This window comes from Cucurbita pepo, unplaced genomic scaffold (assembly GCF_057944985.1).
Source record: "Cucurbita pepo subsp. pepo isolate OVF unplaced genomic scaffold, ASM5794498v1 scafford_2, whole genome shotgun sequence".
NCBI classification, from domain to species: Eukaryota; Viridiplantae; Streptophyta; class Magnoliopsida; order Cucurbitales; family Cucurbitaceae; genus Cucurbita; species Cucurbita pepo.
In genome coordinates, this window is record NW_028257907.1 from 759163 (window position 1) to 774507 (window position 15345).

The following is a 15345-nucleotide window of genomic DNA, read 5'->3' on the forward strand; positions in this document are numbered from 1 at the left end:
CAATAACCAAGATGGCATCGTATTCCCCGACTTTTGGGAGGTGTGTTATGAAGTCCAGAGATACACTTTCCCAAGGTCTTGTCGGCACGGGTAGAGGTTCCAAGAGTCCAGAGACTTTGGCTTTCTCGACTTTGTCTTGTTGACAGATGAGGCACGTCTTGGTGTATTGCATGATGTCGTCTCGCATGTTTGGCCAGAAGTACCCCTTCTTTATTAGGGCGTACGTTCTTTGCCACCCAGGGTGTCCCTCAACCCAAAACTGTCATGTTTTTCCAGCTTTAGCTAGTTCGACGACGACTTTGGCCGATGGGTCTTTGAGTAAATGTTCCTTGATGATGTCGCGCATCGATCCATCGATCTTACTTGAATGAATATGGGCTAACATGCACAGGGCCGCATGTTCGCCCTTCCAACTCAGTGCGTCGGCTGCTTGATTACTCTTTCCTGCTTTGTGTTCGAACTTGAAGTCGAATTCGGCCAACGACTCCTGCCACTGGGCTTGTTTTGCTGTTAATTTTGGTTGATCAAAAAAGTGGCAAGTGGCGCTGTTATCCGTCTTCACTACGAACTGTGATCCCAAGGGATATTGTCTCCAGACTCGAAGGCAATGGACTACAGCCAGCATTTCTTTCTCGGAGATAGTGTATCTTCGTTCGGCATCGTTGAGCTTTCGACTTTCATAAGCGATGGGGTGGCCTTCTTGAATAAGGACCCCACCTAGAGCAAAGTCGGAAGCATCGGTTTCTATTTCAAATGGCTTTGTGACATCTACCAACCCGAGGACAGGACCCCTCGTCATTGTTGATTTCAGATTTTCAAAGGCCATTTGACAATCATTCGACCACGACCAAGGGTGGTCTTTCTTCAACAGCTCTGTCAATGGGGCGGCTCGTCGTGAAAACCCTTCGACGAACCGCCTATAGTAGTTGGCTAATCCTAAGAAGGACCGCAACTCAGATACGGAAGTAGGAACCTTCCAGTCTTGGATAGTTTTTATCTTGTCGCTATCCATACTAATTTGTCCACATCTGAAGACATGTCAAAGGAAGTTGATGCATGTTTGTGCGAAGGCACATTTCTCTTTATTCACATACAGTTGGTTCTGCCGTAGCTTGTCAAACACTAGCTTCAAGTGCACTTTGTGTTCCTCGAGGGTTGTGCTGTAAACAACGATGTCGTCGAGGTATACTATGACAAACTGATCCAGGTATTCGTAGAAAACCTGGTTCATCAGCGTGCAGAAAGTAGCTGGGGCGTTCGTCAAGCCAAAGAGCATTACCAGGAATTCAAAGGCCCCATATCTTGTCACGCACATCGTCTTGGGCTCGTCCCCTTCGGCAATACATACTTGATAATACCCTGATCGCAACTCCAACTTCGTGAAGTACTTGGCCCCGTGAAGTTGGTCGAACAAGTCGGATATTATTGGCAGAGGATATTTGTTGCGTACAGTCACCTTGTTTAAGGCTCTATAGTTTATGCACAGACGCAACGTCCCATCCTTCTTCTTCTGGAACAGTACGGGGGCTCCATAAGGTGCCTTTGTCGGGCAAATGAATCCCGCCTTCAGCAACTCATCCAGTTGTTTCCTCAATTCGGCTAGCTCGGGCGGAGCCATCCGGTATGCGTTCTTTGCTGGCGGTTTAACCCCGGGGAGGAGTTCGATTTCATGGTCAATGCCTCGACGAGGTGGTAGTGTTTGGGGTAGACTCTCTGGCATTATGTCGGTATAATTGTTTAGTACTTCCTTGATTTCCTCTGGGACAGTCTCTTCGGTGGTTGCTTCTTCCATCAGTGGTATGGCCATGAATGTAGGTTCCTCTCGCACGAGTCCCCTTTTCAGCTGTATGGCCGAGATCATTCGAAGATTACCCGGTTGCTTGATGCTTGCAGGTATTACTGTGGGGTTGTGATCGGTGATCACCAAGCATTTGGCCAATGGCATTGGGATGACCTTGTGTTCTAGGAGGAACTCCATCCCAAGTACCACGTCGAAGTCGTCCATGCGAACCATGACAAGGTCTAGCTCTCCAGTCCAATCCCCTATTTTGAAGGGGACTCCTTTGGAATCTCCGACAATAGGCAAGGCCTCGGAGTTGACAGCTTTCATCTTCCCTGGGTCCTTTCCTATGGTGACTCCCAATCTTCGGGCTTCTTGATCGGCAATGAAGTTGTGGGTTGCTCCAGAGTCTATCAGAGTGCTCTTGCTCGGTCGAGAATTTATGGTTGCTTCTACGAACATGAGCCCTTTCTCTATTATCTCCTTCGGTTCGACTTTTCGTTGGAGGGCTGACAAGAATTTGAGTGCGCCCATTCGGGGGTTGTCGTGATCTTCTTTCTTGTCTAGCATAGTCTCGACCCTTGCCTCATTGCTCTCTTGAATGGACATTTGGAGTGCAGTGAGAGAGGCCCGATGAGGACAGTAGGATACCTTGTGGGGGCCTTTACACAGTATGCATTGCAAAGGCGTCGTCGGGTGGTTCTTTTGATGGTAAGGCCCTCGAGATGTCCCCGCTTGGTTGTTCTGAGGAGGTCTATCCGTCCATCCGCTCGGTCTGTTGGGGCTTCCATCTCGAGGACCTAGTGGCCTGTATGTTTTGCCCCCATTGTTTGGGGCCGGTGTCATTCTTCTTTGGGATCCTGCTTCATTCCCACAGTCTACGAGTCTCTCGGAGCAGGCCATTGCGGCAGCTAGGGTTTGGACCCTGTTCTCATGTATCTTTGTCTTGGCCCATGGCTGTAGCCCATTTATAAAGAAGAACACCTTGTCCTTCTCTGCTGTGCCCCTGATATCTAGCATCAGGGTTGAGAACTGTCTAACATAGTCCCGTATGTTTCCTGTGTGTTTCAGGGCTACTATTTTCTCCATTGCTATATGTCCTGCGTTTTCGGGGAGGAATTGTTCCCTCAACTCTCTCTTGAGGTCCTCCCATGAGTCGATGGTGCACAATCCATCCTCGATGTCTTGCACCTTTGTACGCCACCACAGTTTGGCGTCGTCTATGAGATACATCGCGGCTACGGTCACCTTCTTATCGTTGGTACAAGCCGTCGTGGCCTTGAAGTACTGTTCGACATCAAAGATGAAGTTTTCCAACTCTTTGGCGTCCCGATTCCCTTTGAAGGCTCTAGGGTCTGGGAACCTTAGTTTGTTGGATCCTGCATTAGTTTGCCCAGCCGTGACGCCCTCCACGGCCTTCATGGTCACTTCAATTCGAGTGCTCATGGCGGCCATCCTGTCTTGGAGGTCATCGATTGTTGTTCTGAATTCATCGGCTAATCCATTGAACAAACTCATCATTGTATTTTGTAGTACGTCGAACTCTTCGCCACGTCCCTCTTTGTGTGCGACAGAGCTATCCGGACTAACAGACAGTTTTGGGCTGCTCGTAGGAGCAACTCTTTCTTCGAGCGAGGTCACTCGAAACATCAGTTCTGCGATTGGCAACCCATCCAGGCGGTTGCCCATTGCATCGACTTCTACGACTTTCTCGCTCAGTTCGGTCACCCGTTTTTCCAGGAACCGGAGCGTGTCAGGGACTTCTTTGAGGAACAGCATTTCCTCCTCTATTAGCGTAAGCCGGTCAGCTTGTGCTTTGGGTGTCAACTTGACGTCGACATGATCTCGATCTTTATGACGTTATGGAGCTAACAAAGCCTGATACCACTTGACACAATCGCGCTTTCGAAGGCAGCTGACTAGCGATTATGCGGCACTCACTTTCCAGCGACAAGTGAGCTTAAGCCAATTTGTTCTTGCGTCGCCTACGGCCAAGCGACGTACGATCGAGCCTCTAGCCTCGGTTTTAAAAGAATGTTTTAGAAAACGAGGAGAGAGAGAGATTTTAGAAAGAGAGATTTTGGAAAGAGACGTTATATAAGCAAGCAAGAGAAAGATAACAACGGCTTAGCATATATAACCTTGGGTAGGGAGAAGTTGACAACTAGTCATATCCCCCTATAGTACATTCTGGGCCATTTAAGTCTGGCAGGCCTAGACATGATATTTTTGAGGCGTCATACGCCCTAGAATTACAAAAGGAAAAACACTAGAATGAAAAGACATGACAAGGGTTGGCTTGTCATGGGCATGCGGCCATGGGCAACATGCCCTGGACGAGCATGACCGTGACACATAGCTCAGTGGTAGAGCATTTGATTGCAGATCAAGAGGTCACCAATTCAAATCTGGTTGGGCCCTTTTATTTTGGACAGACACTGTTCGATTTACTCCCGACCACCGAGTGTCTAAAGGAAAAAGAAATAAGAATAATTACCGATTCCATGTACATTAAGAAAAGAGTGTGGTATCCAAGCACCCACTATGAACATGGTTAAAAACTTACAATTAGTCAACTTTGTACTCACTCCATGTTTTCCATATCTTTCATTTAACTAAAAGTAGTTGCCCAACTTACAATTAAACAACACCAACTATTTTTTATGTTTTAAAATTATTTTTTTCAACATTTCCCTTATTTTGTACTATGAACCTATAAACTCTATTTCGACTATAATGTAAAAATATATGTTCATTATATTTTAATTCTTTTTTTATTTCGAGAAAACATTTTACTTTCTTTTCAACCTGTTTTAACTTGTAATCCGTGCCTCGAGAACCCACATTTTACTTTGTTTTCAACCTGTTTTAACTTGCAATCCGTGCCTCGAGAACCCACCGAAAATGGGTCATGACTCCTTTTTGTTTTCACTTACTCCTCCTAAATCTATAAAATGTCTCCTATTTTTATTCATTTTCTCTTTTCTTAAATATCAAAATCTTAAATAAAAAGGATAGCTCTCTAGAATATTCTTCTTTGCCAGTAATTTCACATAATTTAACATTTTAAAAATCGGTAAATTAAAAAATCCTACATTGATATATTCATAATTTCATGTAGTCTTCCTAAATTTGCCGGCGACATTGTTTGTTGTCGAGCTTGATAATGTGAGTTTGTAACCAATCCGTTAGGGTTCTTGGAATGATTCTCTAGATTATCCCTTCCATGTTGGGAGTTGGGCCATGGGTCTTGGGTGAAGGAACCGTTGGTTTACCGCCCCTAAGAGTTAAGGAAGCATCTTGAGGCTAGTTTCACATAGTATCATTGTCTTTGAGATAACAATTCTTTTCTATTTTATCTAAATTTTTTAAATATGGGGTTCATTTCCAAATGCATGCTAACACCCTTATTGTTGAATAAATGACATGAAACTTTCACATAGTAACGTTGCCTTTGCTCCTATTGGTGGAAGGATAATGTTGGATCGATATGACAACCCTAGAGGGGGTGAATAGGGTTTCAACAATGTAATTATTAATTTTTTTTTTAATAACAATCAAACTTGATACCATGCAATAAAACTTAACAATAATTTAGAACTTAAATAGGAAAAAGGTTAGAAAATATAACACCATAGTTTTATAGTGGGAATTTGAATAAAACTTTGAATAAAACTTTCTGACTCTTTCCTCGGATCAGAGCCCAACCGTTACACCGCTCTTTTTACGACTGCAAGAGCAAACTCAATCCTTTCCACGGTTCAGGATCAAACCGGTACACCGCTCTTTTTACGAGTTCAAGAGAAAACTCAATCCTTTCCACGCATTAGGATCAAACCGGTACACCGCTCTTTTTACGAGTTCAAGAGCAAACTCAATCCTTTCCACGGCTCAGGATCAAACCGGTATACCGCTCTTTTCACGAGTTCAAGAGCAAACTCAATCCTTTCAACGACTTAGGATCAAACCAGTACAATTGTCTGAAATCTTATAGAAACACACCACAACACTCTTAAATAATAGACATCTGTCACAGAAATAAGATTAAAAAAATAAAATTGGAAGTTTTGTAGGGAGCAACAATGGAGGCTTTTTAAAAAAAATTTAGATCGAGGAAACAAATGTTCTGTGTGTTGTGCTGTGAAAAATACTAAGAGGTGATGAGTTTAAATAGCGATCAAGTTGTAAAAATAGGAATTGATACGGACCACTAAAACGTGAACCGAAACGTGCAACACGAAAAATAATATTTATTTATTTTTAAATTTATCATAAAAAATTATAGACCACATGTTTCATTTATATATATATATATACATTATTTTAAATAAATATTAAAAATATTTTAAATTCATTTTTATTATATATATATATATATATATATATATATATATATATATATATATATATATATATATATAACATATTTAAATGTAATACTATAAAAAAAAAATGTTAATGAAAATGAAAACTGTGAGTAACATTTTAAAAATAATTAAAAGTTTTATAAATCTAAATGAAATTGAAATGATTTTGTAATTCAAATAATTATCTTTTTGAAAACTAAATGAAATCATTATAATTTCTTTCCATTTAAAAGTAATAACTGGTTTGCATAAATAAAATCATTATAATTTTTTTTTCATTTAAAAGTAACAACTAATTTTCATAAATGTAAATGAAATTTTTATAATTTCTTGCCATTTAAAAGGTAACCAAAAACTTTTATAAATGTAATTGAAATGATTTTATAATTTAAAAGTAATGGAAAACTTTTATAAATGTAACTGAAAACTCCACCTTGTTACTCTACCAAATTTATAAATGTCATACTTCGATTGGTCTATGATGTCAATTTTGCCGCTAGTCTAATGATGTCAATTTTGTCACCACATCATCAATTTTTACACCATATCATCACGTCAGGTATCTTGTTTTGAATTTGATTGGTCCATAGTGTCAATTTTGCCACCACATCATCACGTCGGGTATTTGTTTTGACTGGAACTTCTTCGTTTTATCTCTAATTTGAGTGAATAAAAAAAGACGTTGAAATCGTTGTTCCCAACCTTACACTGTGGACAAAAATACTGAGAATTGTTAATAATTGAAGGTAGGTTTGTTATCATCAAAAGATTAAGGAAAAAAAGCCAACAGATAATAGGTCGATTATACCTATAGGGTAGTTTTAAGGGTGACAACGAGACTATTTTTTTTTAGTTAAAAATTAGAATTATAACAATCTGCCTAAAACCCTCAGACTAATTTTGCTTCATTTCTAAATGCAGGCAGACAAAGTAGAAAAATGAAAACATGTAAATTGTAAACTCGAACATTTTAAAGAAATAAATAAGTTTTGATGGTACCAATGCTAACCCGAAAACAATCAAACCAAATTTATTTAAAACATAGAAAACTTCATGTCTCCATCTTGTAAGGCCAATAAACCAAAGGGCCTAATATAGTAGAGAAATAAAAAAAATGTTACCCTCATCTGTGTTGTGCTGTGCCATAAGTGATCCATAAGTGATCCATGGATGTTGACTTTGACCAATTCCTACTATTTTTTTTTTCTATATTTTGAAACTATTTTAAGCACTCTTCTCTTGTACTCCTTATAATTTCTACCTTTTAAGGTTGTAAATATTTGTGCACGGGTGACTATTATGATTACATGTCAACGAGTCAAGTGGAAATAAATTTTGAAGATGAAATTAAAGTATTAATTTTGATGTCATCTTTACCTGAGTTTTGGGATATTGTTATTAATGAGATTCAATCTAATGCCATTAGTAATTCACAATGATAATATTCAAAATACTTGACAAAAAAGAATGGTCAACATAAGATATTTGAAACAAATAAATATTTTTGTCCTCTATGATATATCAAATCACGCATTTGAAATTCCTTAATAATAAACCTGAAGTCTTACATCTTTTATAGAGAGAAGTTCCTTGAATAGAAGTCTTATTAGATACTTCTAAGCATTTAGAGATCAACTAGAAACAAAGCTAAACATTCTAAAAAAAATTAGGGGTTAAACTTTTAAGTTAAGGTAATTTAAGAAACTTATGATTTTTATATTATCAAGAGTTTAATTGAGCTAAGTCATTCAATCTAGTGGACCCAAGAATTGAACCAAATCAAACAACCTAGTTAGCAACATGATTTAGTGGAAGCATTTTCACGCAAAGTAGAAGCAATAATGGAGGGTTTGAAATAATATAGTTTTCACCCGTTGTTTCTCGAGTGAATATTGAAATAATATAGTTTTCATGTTAAGTTTTGAACGGAAGAAAGAAAGACTGGGATGTAAAGTATTATTTCAATTTGTTTGTAATATACAACAATATATAAATTAACTATAAGAAATATATAAAATTACATGTTCTCCAAGAGCTTCAATCAACATTGGAGGGATACTTCTGCAACCACTCTAAAGGTGATCAAGATCACAACGAGTTAGATAAAACAGCTCTAGAACTTTGAATCCAATAACTTGAGTTTGACTCGTGATAGGATCTCTCTTCTTGTGGAATCTGCATAAAATAGGAAAACCATTCCAAAATAAATTTTTATAAGGGATTCTATGGTGCAGTGGTTAGCACTTTGGACTTTGAATCCAACGACCTAGATTCAACTCCTAGTAGGACCTTTATGAAATGACCTTGATGCGAAAACACAGAATAAGGAACGACAACACAAGACATTTTAAAACAAAAGGGTGTTACCTAGCATTCGATGCGAAAACACAAATTTTCTTGAGGCATAAGGTGTAACTTTCTTGAGTTATTTCGAACTTGCTCCGCTTCATGCCTTCCAATGCCTTCCAAGGCTTCATGAACATGACCTCCGTAATCATTTGAACCCATAATAACTAGCATGAGTTTTAGGTTCCGAACTTGCTCCAACCAACTTGAATTGAATTTATTCTCATGTCATATAAAATAGACCTTATAGAAAATAGTTGGTAATTTGGAGCATGTCTAAGCCTTGAGCTAGGATATGACTTCTTGTTTCGTTTTTAGGAACTAAACCTTAGAGGTTGTCATGTCATGCATCGTATTTTAACCATGAAAACTCTTCCGAAGTAACTCTTAATTTTCTCCCCATGAGTGCATAGGTGGCGTTGTCATAATCGTGGCATCCTGCTAGCAAATCGTGGTGCAGGGAATCTCATTTAGGTGAGGGAGATAATAAGTTCATCATGGAATCCTGCTCATGGTACATATACCATAGCATCCCACCTAAAGAGAAATAGGGGCCTCGCGGTACACTTCGTGAAGTGAGATAATGGTTACTTCAGGCATGGATCCTAGCAACTTGTTAAGCATGATGTTTGCATTAACCTAGGTGTTTTCTTGGATTCTTGGTGATCCTAGGTTTATGCATAACGTCTTGGGTCAAGCTTGGAACTTATAAGTTCTTAGGAATAGCCCAGCATGATATTGTGCACGTAGTATCTATTAGAGACCAAGAGTACATCTGGGGAATCTATTATTTCAGGGATACCACTTTAGTTATCCTAGGAGGTAAAGTTATATGGATCGTGATGAGCATTTTCTCCCATATCTTGGTTTCGCTAACTACAGTTTTCTAATAACTCCCAAACTTCATTACCTTATATAACCTCTCGGGATAAGGATTCATACAACATTTCATAAAATAAGATCTACTGAGAAAACCCGAGAAAAGGTCAAATTTTGAGTTGACTTGGACAGTTCAGTTGAACTGGCCGTATCATCGTTTTCTTCCTCTGAATAGGAAGAAGATGCGCATTTTTCGCGTCGCCGCCATCTGAAACTCAGCCTGTACAGCCATATTACAGCGTTTCTCTCCTCGATTTCTTCGTGAAACTTAAAGATGGTTGTTACAAGAAAGGACGAGGGATTTATTTGATAACTTCTCGTGGATCGTAGCCTAAGATATTCGCTACCAAAGTTCATCCAAAATCTGATTTATCGCTTGAGATAAAACAAAGGATTTCTTATTGGGTAGCCGATTCTAGGGGTTTCAAGGCCCTATTTCTTCATTGAACCTCTTCCATATCCTATCTTCAGGCTAAAGGAATTGGTTTGGAGGAACGTCTTTGAGTGTAGGACCTTAATTTCCAGAAATCGTTCTCGGTATGCAACTCACTCGAAACGCCAGATTTTCGGTCACGTGGGTAGCTTATTCTACGACGTTTCAGCTCTCGATTCCTTCATCAAGTTTACTCAACTTCTTCCTCTGAAGTTAGAGGAATCCTTAATGGAAGGAAAAGAGATCGTAGATAGGAATTTTGACTCTTATCCCCAATTTAATTTCGAAACCTATTTCCTTCAATTTGGCACGCTCTCGAGCTTATTTTTCTTCGTGGTCTTCTATGGAAGCATTCCTTGGAGGTGCAGAAACTGATTGGAATCATTCTTGCTCGACGAATCATCATGTATCCTCGGATTAGATTTTCAAGTTTTTCTTGAATTGGGGGAATGGTTTCTAGGCACTTTCAGCACTCTATTCCTTCATAGAACTTGTGGGTAATCTTGTTGAGAAACGGTAGGAATAAGTTTGAAGAGAAATGGTGGAGGATTGCTCTCGAATTTGGAAGAAATCTGAGAGTAGGAGACCCATAATCTAAACGTTTATTGTCTTCGATTGGGGGATCGACCTTTCTCGATTCTTATTTCGTATTGTTGCTCCTACTTAAGACTTTATAGGAGGAGCTTAAACCGACATTGAGAGCTCCAGAATCTTCGTTATTTAGAGATCGAACTTTCTGGATAATTTTTTGGAGATATCAACTCCGATCATAGCCTTACCGACCTTGGCTTTGAACACTAGTCGTTGGATGTGATGATCCGTGCGTGATCGTTCTAGATCATATCAAATTTTTTAGGAGATCTGACGATTGAGATTTGAGTTTGAAAGATTTTGCTTGGATGGTCACGGTAGATGCTCTTATTCTAATTAGAGTGGCATTTCTGTAATTATCCATTCTTCCAGGAGTATTTTGGTAATTTGCCACTTTCCGAATATTTTATTATTATTTTTCTCGAAAAATCCATAATTTTTCTACAAATTTCTCATCGTTTTTTTTATCATTTTTCCCTTTTTTTGAATATTGAGATTCCTTCTAGATAAGGAATTACAAATCCGGAAAGATTCTTGATAATTGATAAAATGACTTTTTTGCCCTTTTGATTTACTTTTTCCTTTCCAATCCTTTTCAAAAGGCCTTTAACTCCTTGAAATCACTTGTTAGGGTACACGAGTGACTTGACCAAGTCCTTTGTTCTTGCTTAATCCTTTAATTTTTTTTCCTTTCTATCCTTTGGGTCTTTCATGAGTGGCTTATTCTTATGGGAGATAATTTCCTTCATTTTTGGGGTGTTACATATACATACACGTTACAAACACAAAATAAGAAGCAGACTCAAAAGAAGAACAAAAAATACTAGATTAAAAACATAGCTTAGTCCATGGCCCACACTCCAAAGTCCGCTCTCATCCACGACCAACTCTTAGTTACTTGAAAAAAAATGATAAACATGGAGTGAGTAAAACTTAGTAAGCAGCCTACTAGTAGGTTCTTAATCACGACCTTAAGCTAGGATATTACTTCTTGTTATGTTTTCTGGATCTTATACTGATTTTGAAAACCTTCCCCTAAAATAACCTTCAATTTTCTCCCCATCTATCTTTTTTTAAACACTTTTGACAGTTAAAGAGTAGTTTTGAAGTTTTTTTTTTTTTTTTTTTTTTTTTTTTTTTTTTGAAAATTCAACCGTATTTTTTTTTTAAATAATTATGATTATTTTTTTATAGATAAATTGCAAAGTTCAATGGTATTTTTTATTAATTTGGATTATAATTTAAAAAAAAATACAAATTTTTGTTGATTAAGTTAATATTAATTTCGTATTCTTTTTAATTATTGTATCATTGTCATATCGGTGTCCTAGTTTTTTAAGAATGACATGTTACCATATCTATTTGGTATCATATTTATGTCTAGTATCTATATCTCTTTTTTTTTTTTTTTTTTTTTTTTTTTTTTTTTTGTGACCCTGAGATATTTTGCTTTTATAAATAGATATCTTGACGAAAATAAGTTTAATTTATGTTGAGATGGAGAATAAAAATTGACGTTGATACTTGGGACTTTGATTCCTCTTAGTGTGAAGCTTGCAATTACTTGGGTAGAGAATGTGTTTCACTTAAAATTCACTCAAGAGAAAATAATCAAATAACGAACCATATTTGAGAGAGGATAATTTTTTAATTTTTTTTTTAATCTTTGAGAAATAAGAAAGAATAAAAATTAAAACATGGCATGAATGACATCTTTTTGAATCTTTGTTTTGTTCTCTTAAATGTATATAAAAAGAAAAAAAAAATCTTATATATTTTTAGATATAATTTAAGATTACCTATTTAATAAAACTCCATCCAAACTTCTACTCATAAATTTAATTATTATTTGTATACAATTGTTAATATGTAAGAAAATACACGTACAAAATGTTTATATATTGGTAATACATTAGTCTTGGTTGTTTGACTAAAACAATGCAACCATTGTCCAAACTAAAGAATTTGATTCGAAGCTATCTCCTAATAGAGGGAGGCTCAATTAGACTTTGTTGTAAGATTCGACCATATCAATTTGAATAGCGTTCTCCAACTATAAATATTGAACTCCAAAGTATTCACGAGCAAAGTAAGTTTGTTGAAACTATCTATAAAAGTGTTCCAAAGTGAGTCGTGGAGAAGATTTGCCTTAAAATCTAGTTCCAATTAAGGATGTCAATGATGAAGAAGTGCAAGCTGTTGGAAGGTTTGCCGTGGAAAATTTCAGAGGTGGTAGATATAATTTAATTTACAAGCGTGTGGTGAATGGTCTTTTCAGTCCCATATAGGCTTTGACCCCAAATTTTATATTATTGCGATAGAAGCTATAAATGACAATAACATTCATTGGTCAGATATTGCAATTGTGAAGAAGTTCCGTCATATGCATCGGACGCTACCGCCATCCTATAAGCTCTTATCTTTTGTGGAATTCTTCAAATTCCCTCTCCATAGTAGCAGTATAACTACTAGATTGCTTTCTTTACTTACAAAGAGTCCTTTCTCTATATGTGCTTCTCGGACATTCTCGGACATTACTCTCTTTTATCTATAAAAATGGCATAGCCATAATGATATAAATCCTTAATATAAGTATCTTTTCTTTTTCTCTCGTACCCACCTTATACATTACATGTTAAATTAACTCATACTTAAAAAAATAATTTCTCTCTTTTGGAGATGCAGGGTATCGATCCCCGTACCTCTCGCATGCTAAGCGAGCGCTCTACCATCTGAGCTACATCCCCACAATCATTGCATCACAAAACCCTAAATTTCCCGTCATCAATAATAGTGAAAATGAAGAAATATTGCTACCCAACATGTCATGAATAAGGAAAAAGAAATAATATATTTTTAATAATAGATAGTCTTATTTCTGGAGATGCGGGGTATCGATCTCCGTACCTCTCGCATGCAAAGCGAGCGCTCTACCATCTAAGCTACATCCCCTTGATTTTTACATCATAAAACCTTAAATGTCCCATCATCAATAATAGTGAAAATAAAAAAAAAATCAAAATATTAACAAATAGTTTGGTTTGGTGATGCGGGTTATCAATCCCCGTACAACTCGCATGCAAAGCGTGCGCTCTACCATCTAAGCTACATCTCCACAATTTTTACGTCACAAAACCCTAAACTTCTCATCATGAATAATAGTGAAAATGAAAAAATATCGCTACCCATTATGTCATAAATAAGGAAATATTGAATAGAAATAAAATAGTAATAACGAATAGTTTCTTTTGGAGATGCGAGGTATCGATCCCCGTATCTCTCGCATGCTACATTCCCATGATTTTACATAAAAAAAACTCTAAACTTCCCGTCATCAATGATATTGAAAATGAAAAACTATCCCCGCTCATTATGTCGTAAGTAAGGAAAAATTTAAAAGAACTAATTTATTTAGTAATCGTTTCCTTTGTTGATGCATGGTATCGATACCAGTACTTCTCACATTTGATGCAAACACTCTACCATCTAAGCTATATCCTCAAAATTCTTATATCACAAAATCCTAAACATCTCGTCATCAATAATAAGGAAAATAAAAAAAAAAATAACGCTATTCATTATGTCATAAATAAGGAAAAATTGAATAGAAATAAAATAGTAATAACGAATAGTTTCTTTTGGAGATATGGGGTATCGATCCAATCCCCATACCTCTCGCATGCTAAGCAAGCAATCTACCATCTAAGCTACATTCCCACAATACTTATATCAGAAAACCCTAAATGTCCCGTCATCAATTCTAGTGAAAATGAAAAAATATCTCCGCTAATTATGTCCTAAATAAGGAAAGGTTGAATAGAAGTAAAATATTAATAACAAATAGTTTCTTTTGGAGATGGGGATATCCCTTTGCCTCTCGCATGCTAAATGAGCTCTACCATCTAAGCTACATCCCCACAATTCTTGCATCATAAAACCCTAAATTTTCCATCATAAGCTACATCCCCACAATTCTTGCATCGTAAAACCCTAAATTTCCCATCATTAATAATAGTGAAAATATAGAAAATCTAGAGATGCAGGGTATCAATCCCCATAACTCTCACATGCAAAGCGAGTGCTCTACCATCTAAGCTATATCCCCACAATTCTTATGTCACAAAGTTCTAAACATCTCGTCATCTGAAAATGAAAAACTATCCCGGCTCATTATGTCCTAAATAAGAAAAAATTGAAAAGAAATAATATATTTAGTAATCGATTCAATTGGAGATGCAAGGTATTGATCCCCGTACTTTCCACGATAATTTCAAAGCAAATAGAGAGTTATGATAAGTTAAGGTTAGATCAACTTTGAGTTCAAAGCAACAAGAACCAAAGACTGGTGCGAAAATTCTATGGACTAGTTGAAGTTATCCACAAGATAAAGAAGACATCATTTAGGATCCAATTGCTCCTATGGATACAGACTAACCCTGTTGTCCACGTAAGTAACTTGAAATGTTATTATTCCGACCAAGAAAACATCAAGTAAAAGCAGGTCGTATGACGTCATGCAAAGAAGAAATTGTTTCAAGCGAAGAAAGTAGGAAAGACACCAACAGAGAAGACTTGAAGAGTTAACAAACCGTGAAGTGATTTTCAATAGCTCCTAGTAGGTTGGAAAAGACTCCTCAATACTGAGATCAGCTAGAAGCGCGTCGCGAGACCTAAAGTCAGCCTCATCCTACAACATTGAGTTTATGAAGAGCCGGTTGATAGAGATATTGACAAATTGTGTAAGGGCAGATGTCGCGGTCATGATTGGCCAAGGCATGTTGCCTGTGGCTGCATGTTAGATGTCTCAGCTATTCGTGTAAACGATTTGTGGTTCATGGTGGCATGCTCATTCCAAACACGTTTTACTTGCTTTCATCTTAGATAGGCCTTTACTATTATTGTTGTGCCAATACGGGGTGTATGATTAGTCCTCAAAATCATATCTACAC

The 15345-nt window shown here is 37.2% G+C and overlaps 1 protein-coding gene and 2 non-coding genes across 3 annotated transcripts; 1 reads left to right on the plus strand and 2 right to left on the minus strand.

The window, feature by feature from the left end:
* Positions 1–262: 262 nt before the first annotated feature.
* LOC147786317 (uncharacterized) lies at positions 263–3559 on the minus strand. Its single transcript, XM_087120865.1, has 2 exons — positions 1095–3559; positions 263–1028 (listed from the first exon to the last, which is right to left on the minus strand). Exons 1-2 carry the CDS (start codon positions 3557–3559, stop codon positions 263–265), a joined length of 3231 nt encoding a protein of 1076 aa, XP_086976991.1.
* Positions 3560–8365: 4806 nt separating this feature from the next.
* TRNAQ-UUG (transfer RNA glutamine (anticodon UUG)) lies at positions 8366–8438 on the plus strand. The gene has a single exon. It is a non-coding gene; the product is annotated as a tRNA-Gln (tRNA).
* Positions 8439–13070: 4632 nt separating this feature from the next.
* Positions 13071–13143, minus strand: TRNAA-AGC (transfer RNA alanine (anticodon AGC)). Its single transcript has one exon. It is a non-coding gene; the product is annotated as a tRNA-Ala (tRNA).
* Between the last annotated feature and the right edge of the window lie 2202 nt (positions 13144–15345).

Excerpts from the sequence above, each read along its gene's own strand:
- LOC147786317 (XM_087120865.1), bottom strand. The coding sequence starts at position 3,559 with ATGCTGTTCCTCAAAGAAGTCCCTGACACGCTCCGGTTCCTGGAAAAA. Across the intron at positions 1,029-1,094 it reads AAGCTACGGCAGAACCAACT|ATGTGGACAAATTAGTATGG; the intron begins GTATGTGAATAA and ends ACATGTCTTCAG.